The sequence below is a fragment of the Lepidochelys olivacea genome (genome assembly GCF_965140295.1).
Source record: "Lepidochelys olivacea isolate rLepOli2 genome assembly, chromosome: 13".
Classification (NCBI taxonomy): Eukaryota; Metazoa; Chordata; order Testudines; family Cheloniidae; genus Lepidochelys; species Lepidochelys olivacea.
The window spans coordinates 11,589,274-11,607,577 of record NC_140423.1 but is presented as its reverse complement, the minus strand read 5'-3'; the positions used below and the strand labels follow the sequence as shown (position 1 = coordinate 11,607,577).

The 18,304-nt window shown below is 41.9% G+C and overlaps 1 protein-coding gene across 1 annotated transcript in view; it reads right to left on the bottom strand.

Moving 5' to 3' along the window:
• Positions 1-2,452: 2,452 nt before the first annotated feature.
• The window catches only part of APCDD1L (APC down-regulated 1 like), a 30,885-nt gene continuing 15,033 nt past the window's right edge, over positions 2,453-18,304 (bottom strand). The window contains exons 3-5 of the mRNA XM_084645701.1: positions 14,242-14,416; positions 11,372-11,930; positions 2,453-8,438 (exon numbers count right to left, since the gene is read on the bottom strand). Coding sequence (XP_084501827.1) covers positions 7,671-8,438; positions 11,372-11,930; positions 14,242-14,416 — 1,502 coding nt within the window. The 3' untranslated portion in view covers positions 2,453-7,670. The remainder of the gene's footprint in view (positions 8,439-11,371; positions 11,931-14,241; positions 14,417-18,304) is intronic.

Here is an 18,304-nt window from a genome sequence, read left to right as displayed (position 1 = left end):
TGACAGTGTTCATTGTACCATTACTGACTTGTGTTTTGATTAGCTGTAAAGAACAAAATAACTGTGCTTCAGCCACCCAGAGTAGCTTAACCATAAAAGAGCTGTTTTATGAATAGGCTGATTTTATTATTGGGTGAAGCTAAGGGTTCTAGTACCTCGAAGTAACAGCCACCCAGGAACCTATTACACCTGATACAAACCATTTCCCCATTGCTGTAGTCATTCATTTGAAGACTAACTGCAATTATTGTGCATAGATCATTAACTCCACCATACTCTGCCATTTACTATGATCTCGCTTCCTGTATAAACTACCTGCAAATGTTCCCTGGAAAAATAAATTTTGTTGTAGATCTGTTGTGCCCCCAGTCCTGACCAAAGCTTACACTGAAGCCTCTGTTTTGCAATAAACTTATCAAATGTAATCCTGAACCCAGGAATGCAAAACAGGCTGTTTTCCTTTTAAACAAATTATGCTTTTTCATCTTGTATCGTGTCATCTACTGTTGTTAGACCCCCAAATAGGAAAATGAAGGAGGTGAAAAGGAATTTTTTTAATGAATTACAGCTACATACCCGGAGCAGATGTGCATCTGGTATCTCTGTTTACGCTCTAAGTCAACACCACAATTCATTCTTATTTGTGGGGTTAAATTTCTTGACTGTATGGTCCTACAACTTTCATCCTTGGCTATGAAAACTCAAGGAATGATCTAGTTATCGTAGTCTTCGCTTTAGAATTGAAAGCTATACACAAAACTACATTAAAAGAACATTAACGTTGCAAAGTCAAGCACTCCAAAGGTAGGAAATGCCAGAATTTTAGTTGCCAGGCAAGATAAGGGCTACATTGTGTACAAACATTTAGTGAGAGAGTCCCTACCCCAAAGAGCTTACAGTCTAAGTCAAAAGACTGACACATGTTGAGAGGAGAAACAGATAGATGAAGTGATTGTTCAGCAGGGGCATGAGGGAGCCAGGAATAAGAACTGAGGTCACAGCTGCAGGTTGAATTTTTTTTCAACTAAAGTTTGTTTTTTGGGGGGGGGGTCCTGAAAATGCATTTTTGGGGGTCCAGAACTATTTGCCAATACAGTTCAAATTCAACTAATAGGTTTTTGGAGGGAGGAGTGTTTCATTTTGACCAGTTTTTGTTTTGATTTTAAATTTAAAAAAAAGACATACAAAGTTGACAAGCATCCAGAATGGCCAAATCAAAATGAAAAATTGTTGTGGGTTAATTGAAACCTTTTGGTGACAGATTAAAAAAACAAAATTCAAATTTGGGTCACCTTGGTGTTTTGGTAAATTTGAAATGAATTTTTGTAATTGGTTCGATTTTAAATTCAAATAGATTTTTTTTTTCCCTTCTGATGAGCCCGTGAACTGGAAAATCTATTCGCTCATCCGCACTAAGGAGGCTGGTATGTGTTTTCCTTTCTGATAGCTGTTGAAAGTTGTCCATGCTAAAACAGGATGAGTGTTCCTTATACAGTGTGGTTGAAATCCTGCCTCCACTCATCTGAATGAGTTTCACCATTGTCTTCACCAGAGCGAGAATTTCATTCGAGAATAGTGATACTCAGACCTCAGCGGTTCAGGAGCCAAATTAATGATCAACATTACCCAAAAGAGCCAGAGTAGTGTGAATTCATTGTTTCATTTACTATTTTATTTATATAATTTATTCTCTCAGCAAAATGACTGACCAAGTATTCTACAATTGGTTAACATAGTAAACACATCCTGATTGGTTGTTAATTAAATCAGTGTTTTAATATGTGCGGCAAAGAGGCGCATTAACGAGCCCCTTGCTGCTCCTGAGCCTCAGTCAGAGTATCACTGGTCTAGAATTATCTAACAAACTGAGTAATTGTTGTATAGCTACATGAGTCCTAATGAAGGAGAATATTAGTAAAATGTTCCAAAGCTCTAAGTGACATCGAACCAACCTCCATTTTAAAAAGAAACTTGGGCATCTAGAAATCTAAATCTTATTGAAAGTCAATGGGATTAAGACCTCTAAGGGCCTGAGTCTCTTGAAAATGGGAGTTAAGGTCCTAGGTCACGTAAGCACTTCTGAAAAATGTTAACTGTATTCACTGTCTCCACCTTGAGACCTAATATAATCATTTTACAGCTTTGTTCCTTCAACTTGTTCTGTAATGTTCCAGTGAAAGCTGTGCAAACTTTTGTATCTACCCTCTCAGTATTTAAACTCAATTTTATGTGCTGTCCATATTCAATGTAAAATTTGTCTTACGAAGAAAATGCTAAAGACACCATGTGAATGGTAGTCGTTTTTGTTCACCGTGATCCAAGTTTATCTCAGAATGCCCAGGTTTGTTTACTTTAACTTTTGTTTGGTAGCTGATTTTTATTTGAGAATTGGGGGGGGGGGGAGAGTGCTAAGTCTGTGCTTAAAAAAAAAAAAAAAAAAAAAAAACCACATCCCAAAGCAATTTAAAAATGGAAGGCATAAAGATAGCTAGTTGACAGGAAACTACTTTTTTTAATTGGACTGGTGAGGAAGAAACATAGATCCCAGTTTAAAAACTTGTTGTCCAAGTTTCAGCCCAGACTGTGTTTTCACATACCACTGGAAAAACAGGAATTTAGAAAAGCAACTTTAATAAATATCTTCTCCTGTTAAAATAAGAAGGCATGAACAGTTTCATACTAACAGATGTTAATATAGAAAGTAACTAATAATGCATGAGGAATAAAAAATGCATGTATACCTTTTTTTAAAAAAAAAAAAAAAAGCTGAGATGTACAAAGTTTTAACATACAAAAAGTTTTTAAAAGGGGTTGATTTTTTTCAAAAACACAAAAGTCCACTCTTATGGACTTTTTCTGTGCCTAAATGCCCTTTGAAATGTCCTGACTCTCCCAAATGCTTGATTTTTTTTTAAACAATTGAAAGCAGCTGTTTAAGAAGAAAGGAATCCAGTAGTTAGTTGCCATTGTTCTTTTCCATGTGAGACTGCTTTTTCTAACACTCGCAGTCTTTATTGTACCCAGTGTGTGGGGGTTCTGTTTTGGATTTCATTATGACAGCTAGAGATATTGATTAGCAAGTGCTGAATAAATTGCATTCAAGAGTCCTAAATGTTGGCTAAAGAGATCTGGTTTGTTGATCACTTTTAATAAATTTTGGAATACAAGGGATATTCCAGAAACCTGGAAGAAGGATACAGTTGTGCCAGTATTCAAAAAAGGCAGGCAAGATGACATGAGTAACTCTTGATTAATTAGCCTGACCTCTGTCCTGGGCAAAATAATGGAAAAGCTGCTACAGGAGTCAGTTAAAGAATTAAATGATAGGAATATAAATTAATGCCGGTCAACGAAGTTTTACGGAAAATAGATTTTGTCAAACAAAATAGATTTAACTCTGAGATTACAAACTTGGTAGATAAAAACTCTGTAGCTGTAATACAATTAGACTCTTGTAACATGTTAATACTGCATGACATTCTGATTTAAAAAATAAGCACTCTACAATATCAATGAAGCATATGTTAAATGGATAACTGGCTAATTGAAAGAGCTCCCAGTAGTTGGCAATGGAGAATTATCAGATGGGCGAAATTTCTAGTGGTGTTCAACAGGGACAAATACTAGACCCAAAGCTAGTTAACATTTTTATCTGTCAGCTGGAAGTAAATACAAAATTGCTGCTGCTCACAGATAAGTGACACAAAGTTTGGCAGACTGGTAAATGAGGATGAGGACAAGGCAGACATACAGAGCCCTCTGGATTGCTTGGTAGTCTGGGCTATTCAGATAAAATGTTTTTATACAGCTGTACCTACCACATGGGCAACTGTACCCTGGAAGGAAGAAACTCTGAAAAAGATGTAAGGGTTGGTAGTGATCAAGCAACTGAACATAAGCCTCCAGTGTAATGTTGTAGCACAATGGTCTAATGCAATCTTTGGATGAAGAAACAAGGAAAGAGTGAGTAGGAGTGTGGAAGTAATTTACCACCGTATATAGCATTGATGAGGTGGATGCGGAATTACCATGCACAGTTCTGTCCATATTTTTTAATAGACTTTGAAAAATGGGAGTGGGTGCAGAAGAGCCACATCTGAGGATGAGAGAAAATGCCTTAGCGTTAGCAATTTAAAGAGCGCTATCTGTTTAGCTCATCTGAAAGAAGAGAGTATATAGTGTGTAAATACTGGGGTGTTCGCTGAAAGCTGAAGCCAGACAAATTCCAAACTATGTAAGTACATAGTTGTACAAGTGAGGGTGATTAACCATTGGAACAAACTGCCAAGGAAAGTGGATTCTTCATGTCTTCAAATCAAGTCTGGATTCCTTTCTGGAGGATATACTCTAGCCACATACAAGTTATTAGGCTCAATACAGTGGTGAAATTTACTTGCCTGTGATATACAGGCAGTCACATGAGATATACATTCATGTACGTACTTCATTCAAATTCAAGGCCTGATTCTGCAAGCGTCTGCTAAACAATCACTGTTGATTCGCAGTAAACTACAGAATAGTTTGGGAATGGCTTTCCAAAACTAGATCCAACACAACACAAGTTTTTTCCCTTTATGCAGAAATCTCTGTGGCTCCACCCCTCTCCCCTTCATTAAAAATGTCTTAAGGAAAACAGTTGTGAAAAGGTTCCTGCCTGGGTTTTGGTAGGGAAAGGGGTAAAGCCTCTCTCCAAACAGCCAATAAACCTCATCACTGCTGCAGGTATTGGTAACTGGATCCAGATGTTCTCTCCACAGGAATGCTGTAGAGCTTTGTTCGCAATGACTCCCTGAAGGGTGAAGTGGATAAGCCTATGGGAATAGAGTTGGAAGTGCTCCTAGTATAAACATTTCACTAATTTGTTTATGTACCAGATTCCTTTAGTGCATTTGTATGCGATGGTACCAAGTTTACTCTCGTAGCTTTGTTATGTAATTGTAGCCTTGCCACCATGCCTGAGACTGACTGTCCAGGTTTTTATACTACACCCATTGCTATAGTCTCTGAACACATCGTCAAGTGTGATTAAAAGTGTATACAGTGACAGTATTATGCAACTTGCATATGTAAATATATGTGCCTGCAACTGGTGGTATTTGCATACAAAACTCACTGATGACTTTGGGCCTGAATTTAGAACTTCCCTGTGTAGCTCAGGCTAGGACTTCATCAAAGCTCACCAGCAAAACAGTATCAGGCTTGGGTGGGAGGCCACCAAAGAAATCCCTGGCTGTTGCAGAAGGTGGCAGTTGTGGTGATGAAAGTAGCAGCCCTCTTTCCTCTAAGCCATTAGTGAATCGGTGCATCAGCATTGTGCTAGCAGATTCTGTTCTGTTCGAGGTACCAAGGAATAAAAAACTTGGACATTTGTCGTGTCTAATTGTTAACTACATCATCCTGGCTCTCCTGGATCAGTTACTTGAGTTGCAAAATTTAAGTGTTGTTGAAAAAAAGGTTTCACGTACTGAGACAAACTTAAAAAGTCTAATCCTTTAAACTACAAGAAAAAGAGCATTGTCATTATTTTGGGGATATCAAAATGACTTTCTCTTTTGATATGCTGAAGTGGTTGAGCAGACTGCAAACTTTCCATTGCACCCAAGAAAAAAGTATAGGAAATTTGATTTACAATCATTGCACTCACATGGTTCCTTTTTAAACATATGCATTTGACCTTGGATACTTGTACATAGCAGGTATCAAAACACAGTAATCTTTAAACAGAGAAAGCACTTCGGAAGATATGTACATGATACTTTCTGTGGCAGGCTGGTGATAACATGCTGAAAATCATTTGTACCACTATTAGAAGAGATGCTTGTTAAATGTGTATGAATCAATTGTTAATGTCCACAGTCCCCAAAACTTATAAAACCCATAAATTGTCTAAGGGGTTGTCTACCAGAGGCCAGCCAGAAAAAATTACCTAATGGTGTGAATTTTAAATGGATTAGTTCAGTGGTATTAAATCCTTGTGTGGATGCTGTTGTTCAGAATTAAAGTGACTTTAATGTGGTTTATCTTAATTCATTTTGGAAGTGAATTAAACTAAACATATTAAAGCCAATTTACTTCTGAATGCAGATGTTCACAGTGGAGTTCAACTAACCTACTTCAAATACACCATTAGTTAACTTGGATTAATTTTCCTGGATGGCCTTGTGTAAACAAGGCCTAAGTACAGCTTCAGTTTTGTACATACGTCACTAAAAATGTAGCTATTGCATAGTTGGTTTAAAAAATCCTTTTCAGATAAGATACATAGGGTTAGGTGAAGAGGATTTAGCTATCACAAGGTGTCTTCGAGTTAGGTGTCCTCTTAGCTACGGTAGGCTAGGGAATATAATTCCATACCTTGCTCTCCTTGTAGGCAGAAATTAGCTAGGATTTGACTGTGATGTCTGATTATAGTCTGTCTTCTGCACCCCTCAGATTAATTTACTTGACTCAAGTTTATCAGACGTTATCCTAGCACTTGTTTGGCATTTTTATGTTTGAGATCTAAGCCAGAGTTGGATTGATGACTCTTGTTAAGGGAATGCACCAGCAAACGCACAACGGATTGTACCAAAGTGGGGGCAGAGGTAACACAGGGTCGGTATAGTGTCTTTTTGCACCTATGCTTATGTCTCCCTGGTGAGTGGTACAGTCATAAATCGGCTGGTCATGTCTCAGAACATTTGGGCTACGTGATAACACAGAGAGGTGGAACAGAGTGAACCCAACCCTTATGCAGTCAGTGTAATATGACAGAGGCAAGGTCGTAACAGAAAAAGCGGGATGGCAGAGTCACTTGTGTCTCACGCATTGTTGCTTGTGAACTGGGGCCATCACAGCCCAGAACCTGGGAAAGCTAACATGCACACAACAAGAAAGCAGAGCTTGCAAACTGTACGTTGCAAGGATGGCATCAGTCTGCCACGGAGAGCCCTTCCTGAACTCAAGGAAGAGCGATAGAGAGAGAGAGAGTGAGTGTGTGTGTGTGTGTGTGTGTGGTATGACAGGTTTCAGAGAAGCAGCCATGTTAGTCTGTGTTCACAAAAAGAAAAAGAGTACTTGTGGCACCTTAGAGACTAACAAATTTATTTGAGCATAAGCTTTCGTGAGCTACAGCTCACTTCATCGGATGCATTCAGTGCCACTCTAAGTCTCTAAGGTGCCACAAGTACTCCTTTTCTTTGTATGATATGAGTTTCTGTGATTGATCCAGAGCCCTTGCCAAAGCCAGCTACATGAATTTACAGGAGCAGTAAGTGAGGGGCAGAGGAGAATCAGTTTGAGAGAATGAGCCCTCAAAGCTTTGGAAACTGGATTTTTGTGTGACTGGAGCTCTCAATTATATCCTAGCAATGCTGCAGGCTAGAATCAGCCGTTCTAATTTAACACGTCTTTTTAGTATTGCTAAATTACCTGACAATTTGCAACGTGTCCATGTCACTACGTTAGATTTATGCCCAATGAATGTCAATTAGGAAATATATGCACAGTACACATCGTATATAATCAGGCATGTTATGCAGGGAAACCCTCTTGTTTTGTCCATTTTGTTTTTAATGTGTACAGAATCTAAGCAAACTGATTCCAGATGTGCTTACCTAAAGAGGATATAAAATTGTCTTAGCACCAGTGTCTGAATTCTGTGCTGCACCTGAGCAAACAGCTGGACTCATCTAGTCCCATCTTAAAAACTGCATTGCCATAAGTGACAATAAAAAGGTCACAGGCAAAGGTTTTAGTGCTTCATTCCCGTTATTATCCTCTTTTCCTAGGTAGCTTGGACTGATGTGTTTAGAAAAGACCCCAGTAGCCCCAGCACACTGAATAAGAGGTGCTTGATATGAGGTGGGCCGCTTCTCAGGTCTGTCAGGGCTGGATCCGTCTGTGGGCCTTTCGCCGATGAACAGCAAGCTGCGATCTTTCATGTCTTGCTCCATTTTAAAGAGTTCATATTCTGTGTGGGGCAGCTTGATACCCAAAGCCAGACACCCATTGGTCAGCGTTATATCCTGCTCAATCCTGGCACTCCAAGAGCCGGTCTCCCCACAGGTCCCTGGCTCTGAGGAGTTTAGCATAGTCACTGTTACCTGATCCATTGCTGTAACCCGAGCACAGGTCACTTTAAATGCTAGCTCTGTACCTCCTCTCACTATGGAGGATGGGATGCCCTTGGTGTAGTGCCCAGATGCATAGATGGTAAAAGTAGGCTGCTTGCAGAGTGGGTCAGAGTAGTGATAATAGTACCCTTCCCAGGTGCGATTGGTGCCATGAAATATGAAGTACCTGGTAAGAAAAAGCACAGCTGGCCGGACTTCACAATGAGCACTCACCCACCTGCCACTTAACTGCATCGGCAGCTCAGCTTTAGCTGGTAAGATAGGTGGATGGTGTTCATCAGATCTGTATATAATCCCACAAGCAGGGCAAGGATGCACGTGATGCTGTTGGAGACAAACAAATAAAAAGTAAATGAAAAATATTACATGCAAACCCCCATTCAAAGTATTTAAACAACAACAGGCCAATCTCCATCCCTGGTGCAACTTCATTGAGGTCCAGGAGGCTGCATCAGGGATGAATTTGGCCCAATCGGTCCAAGCAGTTTAGTAAGATAAAAGGCTGCTATTCTAGGGAAAAACCAGGAAGGGCCAAATTCTGTCTTTGGAGATGAGCACCTGGCTCTTCTCGAAGGCCAGTGGGAGCTGTGTGCCATGCACCTCAGGGCAGCAGTTGGTCCAAGAGGAGCACTGCAAGCAGGACAAGGGATACACTTTTGGAATCCCCTGGTTTTCTTTCACTACAAGATTTCTGTGACTATTTGAGAGGTTAGGATCAGGGCACAAATGCTGAGGTTTTGCTCCCACAACACCATGTGCTTAGTGAAAACTTAGACAAGACCTGGACTTAAAGAAAATGCCACCAGTTAAGGTTATTGAGGCAGTCTCTGGTGCTGCTGGGAGTTGTCAAATAGGCCTGTATATTTTTATATCCATTCAGATGGTGCCGGAAAAGCCAAAGCACAGCTGAGACCCTCAGCAGGAGGGCTAAGAAATGGTGCTGCCATCTCCTAGAAGAGTCCATGAAACCCAGTATCAAAACACCTTCTGACATTATAAACTCTATGAAAAACGTGGATCCAACCAACATGTGTTTAATTTTGAAGGAGCCCCAGGATGCCTGAGCATTGCTCAAAGCTCTATGTCAAACCAATCCTATGTCCAATCTAATTCTATAGGAGCTTTGTGCAAAGTTGAAACCTTTTCCTATATTTCATATGGAAAAGTATCAGTACGTAGAGACTTTTTTAAAAAATAAGTATTATAACATTTGATCATTTTTTGAAATTCTAGCTAATCTAACTGTTCACATGGAACAAGATTAAATAACTCAATAGGGTGGGTAATTTACATGCATGTTGATTGGAGTCTACTGTAATTTAGTCATTTTCAGCTTGCTTTACTGCTTCTGTCACACTAATGAGTGCTGACAGTCCACAGTCCATTATTGCTAAATAATCCCAGAAGTTGGCAAATATATATATTCCCTGTAGACAGGAAATTCTTTGATAATGGAGGTAATTTCAGGAGAGTGGATTTCTTTAGAACAGTTATAGATTTAAGGAAGTTAGAGTAGTATTTCCCCATAGGTTAAAAAATAGCTCCTAGCTGTCAGGACCAGGATGTAGGTAGCCAGGCCTACTGGTCAGCATAAGACAAGGGCCAGGTTCCCACACTAGCCAGGGTTCAGAACCAGGAGGTCAGGTCAGGAACCAGGAGTGCAGGGTCAGTAGACAAGCCAGGGGTCAGGAAACCAGGAGATCAGAAGACAGGCATAGATAGCACTGGATGAGCAGTCCAAAACAGGGTACACCCCACTTGTACAGACTTCCTGCTCCTCCTTCTGTCTTAAGTAGGGGGAGCAAGCCAATCAGGTGTGCTGGTGTTCTACCAATCAGGGCTTAGGGTAGAGTCTTCCACCTGAGTTAGGCTTCAAGGAGTCCTGGTTCTAGCTGGTAATAGTGAAGTGTCAGGTGAAGGGTTGGCACATGATTTAACACCAACCTCGGGCATCTCCTGGACCTGGGTTTGAGACCTGCAGGTCATGACATCAGCAAAGTTTTATAAATCTCTTGCTAGTGCAGGCTAATGTTGCCTGTTAGTTAATTAAAAGAGAAGGCTGCGTCCAACAAAATTCATATTGTGAAGCCAACAATCTTATTTGTTTAAACCAGTCACATGAAATTATTTCTAATGTATTGGAGCTTCTAATTATCCCCAAGTGTGACATCATGTGCTGGGGAGAGCTGTTTACAGATTAATTACAGCACTATATTTAGAGAGTGAATTTCAGTATCTTAGGTTTGGTTTTAAGTTAACATTTAAAAATGTTTGTTTACTATCTGGTTTAGCTCATGTACATGGTCTTAGCCCAAGATAACACCCAGCTTTATACCAATCCAAGCATGTTACTTGGGGGCTTGTCATTTTCTTTTTTTCTTTTTCTCAAATTCCAGTTGTTGCAGTATCACAAGGGTGGAAACCTCCCCCCAAATGAAGCAGTTCATATGAGTTAGTCCTGTTCCAGCTGGTAATGTTCATAAGTGGCTTTTTTGCCCTATCTCACTGCTCAGTCACATTTAGTTATGAGTTAGATAAATAATACCTTTTTCTTTCCCCTGGAAATAAAGCAACCTACTGGCAAAAAATAAAAATAATGTATAATATTATTTATGTTGAAGTAAAGTGATTTCTGTAGGATAACAATTGTATTCAGGTCAATATCCCCTTCTAATGGCATTATATTCTGGAATAATGATTTAATGGAAGATGCTTGTTTTCCTCTTTCAACCTGAAGGACAGGACAAAGAAATAAGATGAGGGCTGCAAGACAAATAACAGCACACAGAGCTTATAGTGATGTGGGATTTAACCTCATGCCAGGATCTGAGTCAGCATTTCTAGTGAAAACATAGCGGGTAAAGAAAATCTATTCGCTCCATGCCCCAGCCGAGGAGGACTGTTCCCTATAGTATGTTTTTGTTACTGCTTAGTCCAGGCTTCAAGGCCACATGCTTAGTAAAGGGAAGAGCCAGATTCGCATACAACTGAGCACCTACGTTTGTGGTTAGGCTCCCCTTCCCCCCCAACCAGCACTTTGCACAAGACACAATTTTGTCTTTTCTAAGCCAGGCTTTCTCCGCATCAACTCTGTCTGTATCATTATAATACTGAGGTGACCTACTGCAGGTGGGGTAAATAATTTAAGAACCTCTCTTTATACAGGCTGCAGACAGACATGCATTGAAAAACAGGGGACACCAGGGAAGCTGGGCTTCCATTTTTTAACATGGCCCAGGAGCCAGCGATGTTCTTACCACAGCACTCTGCAAAGGGCGTTGATACCCCGTTGGTCGATAATGGAGCCTCTCAGACCACTTGGTGTGAATGTCCCCTAGGTACAGCTCCTCCACCGTCCTGCTGCCACTCGGCTGAGTTTGCAGCAGGGGCTCGTAATGCTTCTCCACCCGCACCAGACTAAGTTCATGCATGGCAAAGCCCAGGGCTGTGGTGCAATCCCGCCCCTCCTTGGCACTCAGCACCTCGTAGAGGACTCCGGGAGCCCAGGACCGTCCAGGTGGAAAGAATCCACTGCAGCCCCCTCCTGACGTCTGATTGATCCGGGCAGAAATCTCCTGCATGGCCCTCTGGCTGTGGAAAACAATACCCACTTTGTGCAGGTGGTAGTCTGCCTCAGTTGCCCCTTGGGTGATCCAGGAGGCCTGGCGCAGCCTGAGCTTGCCTTTGATGACCAAGGAGTGGGATGGATGGCGGCAGGAGGGGTCCCAGTAGTAGAACTGATAGGCCTTGAACAAGCGGTTGGAGTAAAACAGGTAGGATCTGGTGAGGAATTCCGGTCCCGGACGTACCTCACAGCTAAGGACAGAGAAGAGACAGGTGGTAGAATCCTTAATCATGTATAGAGTGGAAGAGCTGGGGTTTGAATTCCTACCTGACTCTTTCTACAGAGAAATTAATGGGGCATTGACTTCTTTTGTCCCCATGATGCGAGGGTCTCATCTTTGCACTGCTCCCTTCCCCATTGACCCAAAGGGCCTTCCCCCCATTTCACCTCAGTGACACAATTATTCCTGCAATGGTGATTTCATTTCACTGCAACCCCAGCAAAGAAGTATTAAAAAAATATACCCACTAACAAATCAGAGTTTCCTTGCATAGAAGAACTTGGTCTGTGGAGCATTACCCCATCCTATCCCCAAGGCATATTGCCATAAGACTAAGGGGAGGGGAGAGTCTCAATTCATTCCACCCTACCCTCACCCAAGTGGTGTTGAATAGAATGGTTTCACAAATGATCAAGTAGTGTTTCCTCCGTTAGGTGGCATAAAGAAATGGGGCAACTCAGTGCCATGTGAATGCCAGAGACTTGCCAATAAGTGACCGCATAAGAGTCTCACCCCACGTCCCTCATCACAAGATACTGTGATGGAATTGTCCACCACAGCAATGGTGGAGGTCCAGCGGGGAGGTTTGTGAATGGGGTTCAACAGGTAGCATACTCTGCTTGTATTAAAGTTCCTTACGGAGTCCCATCTAGAGACAGGAAAGTCAGACCCATGGTTGCCAACTCTCAAGATTTTCTCAGGATATTTGGTGTTATTCTTTCAGCCCCCAGCTCCTGGCATCATGTGATTGCATGAGAAGCCCACCCTTCATTTAAAAAAAAAAAAAAGTGTCTACCCTTATGGCTGCTGAGAAAAGCTTGAAAACATGAACCTTCAAGGCTTAAATACCAGAAGGCAAATTAAAAAAAAGCCTTTGTTATTATTGAGAATCTCACGCTTGTTTGGAGCCTGCCTCCTGATTTTTGAACACTTGGGGTTAGTAATACTGAGAACCCTACAGCAGAATGCACATTGCAGGGATGGGTGCTTCTCCTTTTCCTTCCCCTTGTTAGGATAAACCACCGAGACCATGGCATTTTGACATGCTGGAAGAGGATGCAGGGTTAATGCTGCCTGCGAGACTCCATTTTGGGTCAGGTGGAGGGGGCTGATTAGCCAAAACCAATCAGGGGTGGGGCTAAGAGACTATAAAGTTGGTCTCTCTGGCTGTGCTCTCACTCCAGTTGGGAGCTCATTCTATTTACAAGCCTGTTCTAGCTGTGAGGTTTCGGAGCGGGGGGATGTTTACTATTGAGTTCAGGTGCTTACTGCAGGCTGGATGTGTAGCACTACTCAGAAGCTCACTTGCATGTGGAAGTTTGCTCCAGCTCAGGGGCTTGCTTTGGCCTGGGAGGTTAATAATTCAGGAGTTTATGCCAATCCCCAGAACTCAGCCCAGTCTCATAAGCTTAGTTTAGCAGTTTGGCCTGGGCTAGGATTTAGGAGCGGTAATTTCAGTTAGATGCCCCTTTGCCCGTAAATGGGTCTGTTTCTCATGAAGCTGCTAGTGGAATTTTTGTGAAGTAAACTAGCATGCTTCCTGTGAGATCTTAAATTGAAAATCCCTTATTTTCTCTCCCTTTTGCTGCACCTGAGTTAACGACCCACTGTTCATCTCCTGGTCGTCGTGAGAGGCGCACTGGAGCCTGTTCCATTGTGTACAGCAGAAGCTGCCAAATAACAATAGCTCCCCAAAGGTAGTCAGAACCGTGACTTTGCCAAAGTCCATTCACATGAGGACATTGTAAAAGACGTGTAGGCCGTGGGGTGTTTTAAAGATGTGCTGCTGTGTTTTCAAACCTCAGCCTGTGTATTTGTGTGTTCCCTCAGCCCAGAGGGCATTGATGGGGCAACATCTGCAACTGTGGTATGGCAGACATGGCAAATTAAGAGAGAAATGGAGGAAGTCCTAGAGGGAGTATTTCCATCTGGATTTAGAGCACATCCCAAACTGATAATATCAAGGATTTTGATTCAGTCCGTTACCAAATTAAGGGGCCATCTGCAAACGGTAGCTCTGGGAGTGCATTTTGAACCACCCCAAAATTAAAGGATATTCAGCTCTTTAATTTTGGGCCTTTTTCCAGCCACCAACAATACATGACCCTTTCCCCATAAAGGAAAATCACTAACAGCAGGCACACATTAGTCTAACAGTGTGTGTGCCCATCAGTGCACCCTGACGATGCTATTTAGGAAGGTGACCTCACCCTGTCTGCAGAGTCTAGCAAGGAGGCAAGACGTGCAATCTGCAAACTCCTCTGGGCTGCTGGGATCCTTACCCTGTAGAAATCCAATGACCTTCCAGCCGGGGAGGCAGAAGAGCTGAAATTCTAGCGCTGTCCTGTAGGTGGCGCAGTTGGTACTGGCACTGTGGCTCCCAGAGCAGTTTTCCAGTGCTGTGCTGCTGAGCCTGAGAGGCAGGCACGTCCCATAGCTTCTTTCCAGATGCATAGGCTTAAAAGAAGACAGATGCTTTCAGAACACAGATGCAGTCGCTCCTGCACTTTTCAATTAAATGGGTTAGTCTGACTAAAGATTTTTTTTTTTTAAGACCAGATGGGACCTGCCTGTTCCAGGAATTCCTCTTCAGTGGGTCACACCAGGCCTTTCTGGTGCACTATTTGGTCCTTTTGCTAAGTTTCTGGACAGGGTGCTTTAGATCCAGTCCTGTAACTCTGCCAGAAAGGGATTGTTTCTCCTGTCCTAGAGCTGCAGGTGGAGTTGGTCGTTTCAAGTGCAGTGATCGTCACATAGACAGCTTGAAAAGCCCTGGTAGTATCCAGCCTTTCACAGCTATTTCATGATCCCCAGCATTATCAGTTCATGCATTTATTATTCCCCTGTGAGTTCAGATGAAACCATGAGAAAGCCGCTTAAGTCAAAAAAGTCAATTTCTTTATGGCTCTTGATCAGATAAATAAGATACATTCAGAGAACAAAGCAATCTCTGTGCTCTGCAGTCTCAAGGGCCCAACAAGCAACAGTATTATTTTGGGAAGGGGGCAACACAAGTACCTTAAAAATGCCCACAAATTGGCTCATACTCTGTCCATTACATGAGTGACTTTAGTGTTCATTAAAATGTACTTTAATAATGACGCTATATTTTCTCTCTAAGATACATAGCACATTGCCAAAGAACCTTGCACAGCTGTGTTTAAACTGTGTAGTGTTTTAAGGGACATTTTACTGCATGTTTTTGTTGTACCTAGGTACTTTTTTTTCTCAGTTTGGGACTAATTTTAACCCACTCTTCCTAGGAAGCGAAATCCTTACATCTTTCTTGTGGATTTAATCCTTTTAGGAAGACACATTTTAGTTAAAGTAACAACGTGGAGGGAGTTTACAAATGGAGACAAATAATAAGACAAAGCGAAGGCCGTATCTTTCACCTCAAAAGATCCTAATATGCCACTTACACAGGAATTGCTTTAATCACCACTGAAATGTAGCCAGCTCTGGTTAGATGCCCCTTTGCCCGTAGAGAGGAGCCGCAACACAGACATGGGATTCATACACAGTTCTGGTCTCTCCCAATATTTTGTTGTAGCTGCAGGAGTCCTACTCAGAGAAAATGGAAGCAGAGAAGAACACTGTCCCCAGTAATGATCTGCATCAGCTAGAGACAAATGCCAAGACACTTATCAGAACTGAATGCAGGGGCAAAGCTGAGGAGTTTAATTGTAAATCGGAAGCCATTACTGCCATTACGCAGCAGGCTTAGTCATTTTGCCTGACAGAGGTTGGTGCAAAAGTGTTCTCTGTGCCCATCACTCATTCGCTACATCCTGATTAGCTAAGACAGCAAGCCTGCTGAATGTATCAGCAGCACAGAGAAGAACTCATTCACAAAAGCACAGCCATCATAATCGCATATTGTATTGCTGCAGATTAGTTTGCCTTTTTGCACAACACTGAAGCACGGTCGGTTGCTCCAGTGCTCAGTCTGGATGCTGGCTTTATGAGTGAAATCTTGTTGTTACAACTTGTCTGGATGGGGCCCTATTCTGATCCATGATGATCACTGCAGGCCCATAAAATGGCAAACCTCACGGTTCAAACTATGTGTGTGCAGAAAAGCAACAGACCCACATTAGAAAGGCTGAGAGAGATCTGCTAGCATCTGAGGTCTGATCCTGCAAGGTGCTCAGCACCCACAGTTCCCATTCACTTCATGTTTTAATTCACACAGCCTGAATCTGAATATTCACTGGCTAAGCTCTGTTCACAGACCTCAAGAAGAACTAGTTCAAACATAGAAACCAAATGATTGTAACTAAGGCCACTAGTTTGTTAGTACTCGTGAATAATTTTATTTTATTTGTTGGTGGAGATTCCTCTGAATCCACTCAGCTCACAGCTGAAATTTTCAAATATGACTGAGAGCTCTTTGTCCTTTCTCAGTTTTTAATCTATTGTTGAGACAGCCACTGAACCAGGGAATTACAACATGGGAACATTAGCCTCTCCTGTCGCCCGCCATAAGGACAGTAACTCTGTCACTTACCTCATTTCCCATAACAACGGATGTTACTGGCTTAGGGAATGTGTGAACACTCAGCTAAATCCTGAAGACTTTCTTTGGATGTTTATTCACTCTTTGCTCAGGCAAAACTCCTGCTGGAGCCATTGGCAGTTTGCCTGAGTAAGACCTAAATGAGAACCTCCAGGATTCAGCCCACTTTGAATAAATGATATGCCTTCTAATTAAAACACTTGAACCCCTGGCTAATATTGATCCATCTAGCAAAATTATGTCCCTGGCTTAGGTGTCCCTGCAGACTTGCACTGGGCTGTATTCGTTTTATTGACCCACTGGGGGCTGGCTCACTTTAGCTCTGTTCTATAATTTAATATTTTATTTTTAATATTTTAAATATAAACTTAAATATAAAATTTTAATATAATTTAATATTTTTTAATATTTTATATAATATAATTCTATAACCTAGCAGCATGCTAGAAGATTTCATTCAATGACTGATGCATATGACAGAGGTTGCTCTCTCTCCTGTCTATCACAGAAAGCGGAGGAGACAGTTTTATATATATATATATATATATCTTCTGAGCAAGTATCTACAGAGCAAGACTTGCCGGACGTTGGCCAAGGCCAAACATTTGAACGGGTTTTACTATAATTTAAGCATCAAGTTGTCCCTTCCTAAAAGCTGTAGGAGGGGCCTTTTTCTGTGAGGTTTCCCTTCTACAGATTACTTCGTCATCACCTCAGAGGGGCAGGGTTTGCCCCACCCCAACCTTTGGTGGGAAAAAAGGCAGCCCTCAAACCTAGTAGAAGCTAGAGCCATCCTTACAGGGGGCCTGTACCCCAGCTTTGGCTGTGACCTCTGGTGGCTCACCCAACCAACCTGTGGCTCACCCAACCTCATGGGGACTCCAGACGTCTGGGATAGGACTCTGAAAGGAGGAAATGGTGAGATTGGAACATTCCTTCTGTCTGTAGGAGGGGAATTATGCCTGGAGAACACCCCAACCCATACACAGATCTAAGGGGCCACAGTCTGACCCGTTACATGTATGTCACACAAAAAAAAGCAATTGTTCCTCTTTTTGCCAGCAAAGTGCCACTGATATATATATATATATATATATATATTTTAAAACAAGCAGAACTCTCCATTGACTTCAGTGGGGAGTTCTGCTTAAACTGTTTTTGTTTTGTTTTGGGGTGGGTATAACAGGGCCCTTAATTTGGGAAGAGAAACTAAATCATTCAACTGTGTATCACTGAAGGGACAGCTCAAACGATCAGGGATCTGAGCCTGGCTTGTGGAATGGAATAAGGTCTTAAATTTTCTCATTAGGAAGGTGTTTTCCAATAAAGCCAGCACAGAAAGACATGGGATGTTCTGCAAGATTATAATTGAAAATTCCACAGCACAGTCACTCAGTGTATAAAACAAATGTAAACACGATGGGCCAGAGCCTTAGCTCCATTGATTTCAATAGAACAGTGCCAATTTACACCAGCTGAGGATCTGGCCTATGGCAGGGCATTAATAGACCTCCCCCACTCCAAAAAACCCTTAGTCTCATTTGAGGTATAAATCCCTAATGAAACAGCTTCAGTGCTCATTCTTCAGTGCCAAGCTTTGCCACTGCTCAGCATATGAATCCTAGATCAAGTCAAGTGGCAAGGGGTTTGCAATGCCAAGTCTTCTGAACACCTGGGGAAGTGAGGCCTCCCCACCCAAGGTCTGTTATTCTGTCTACAAGTTGAGAGTCACCTTGCTGTAAAACTGCCATTTGCTCTAGGAAAAGCTCATTGTATCTTAAACATCACTGCAATGGAGCCCTAGGAAATGTGCTTGGATGGCTTTG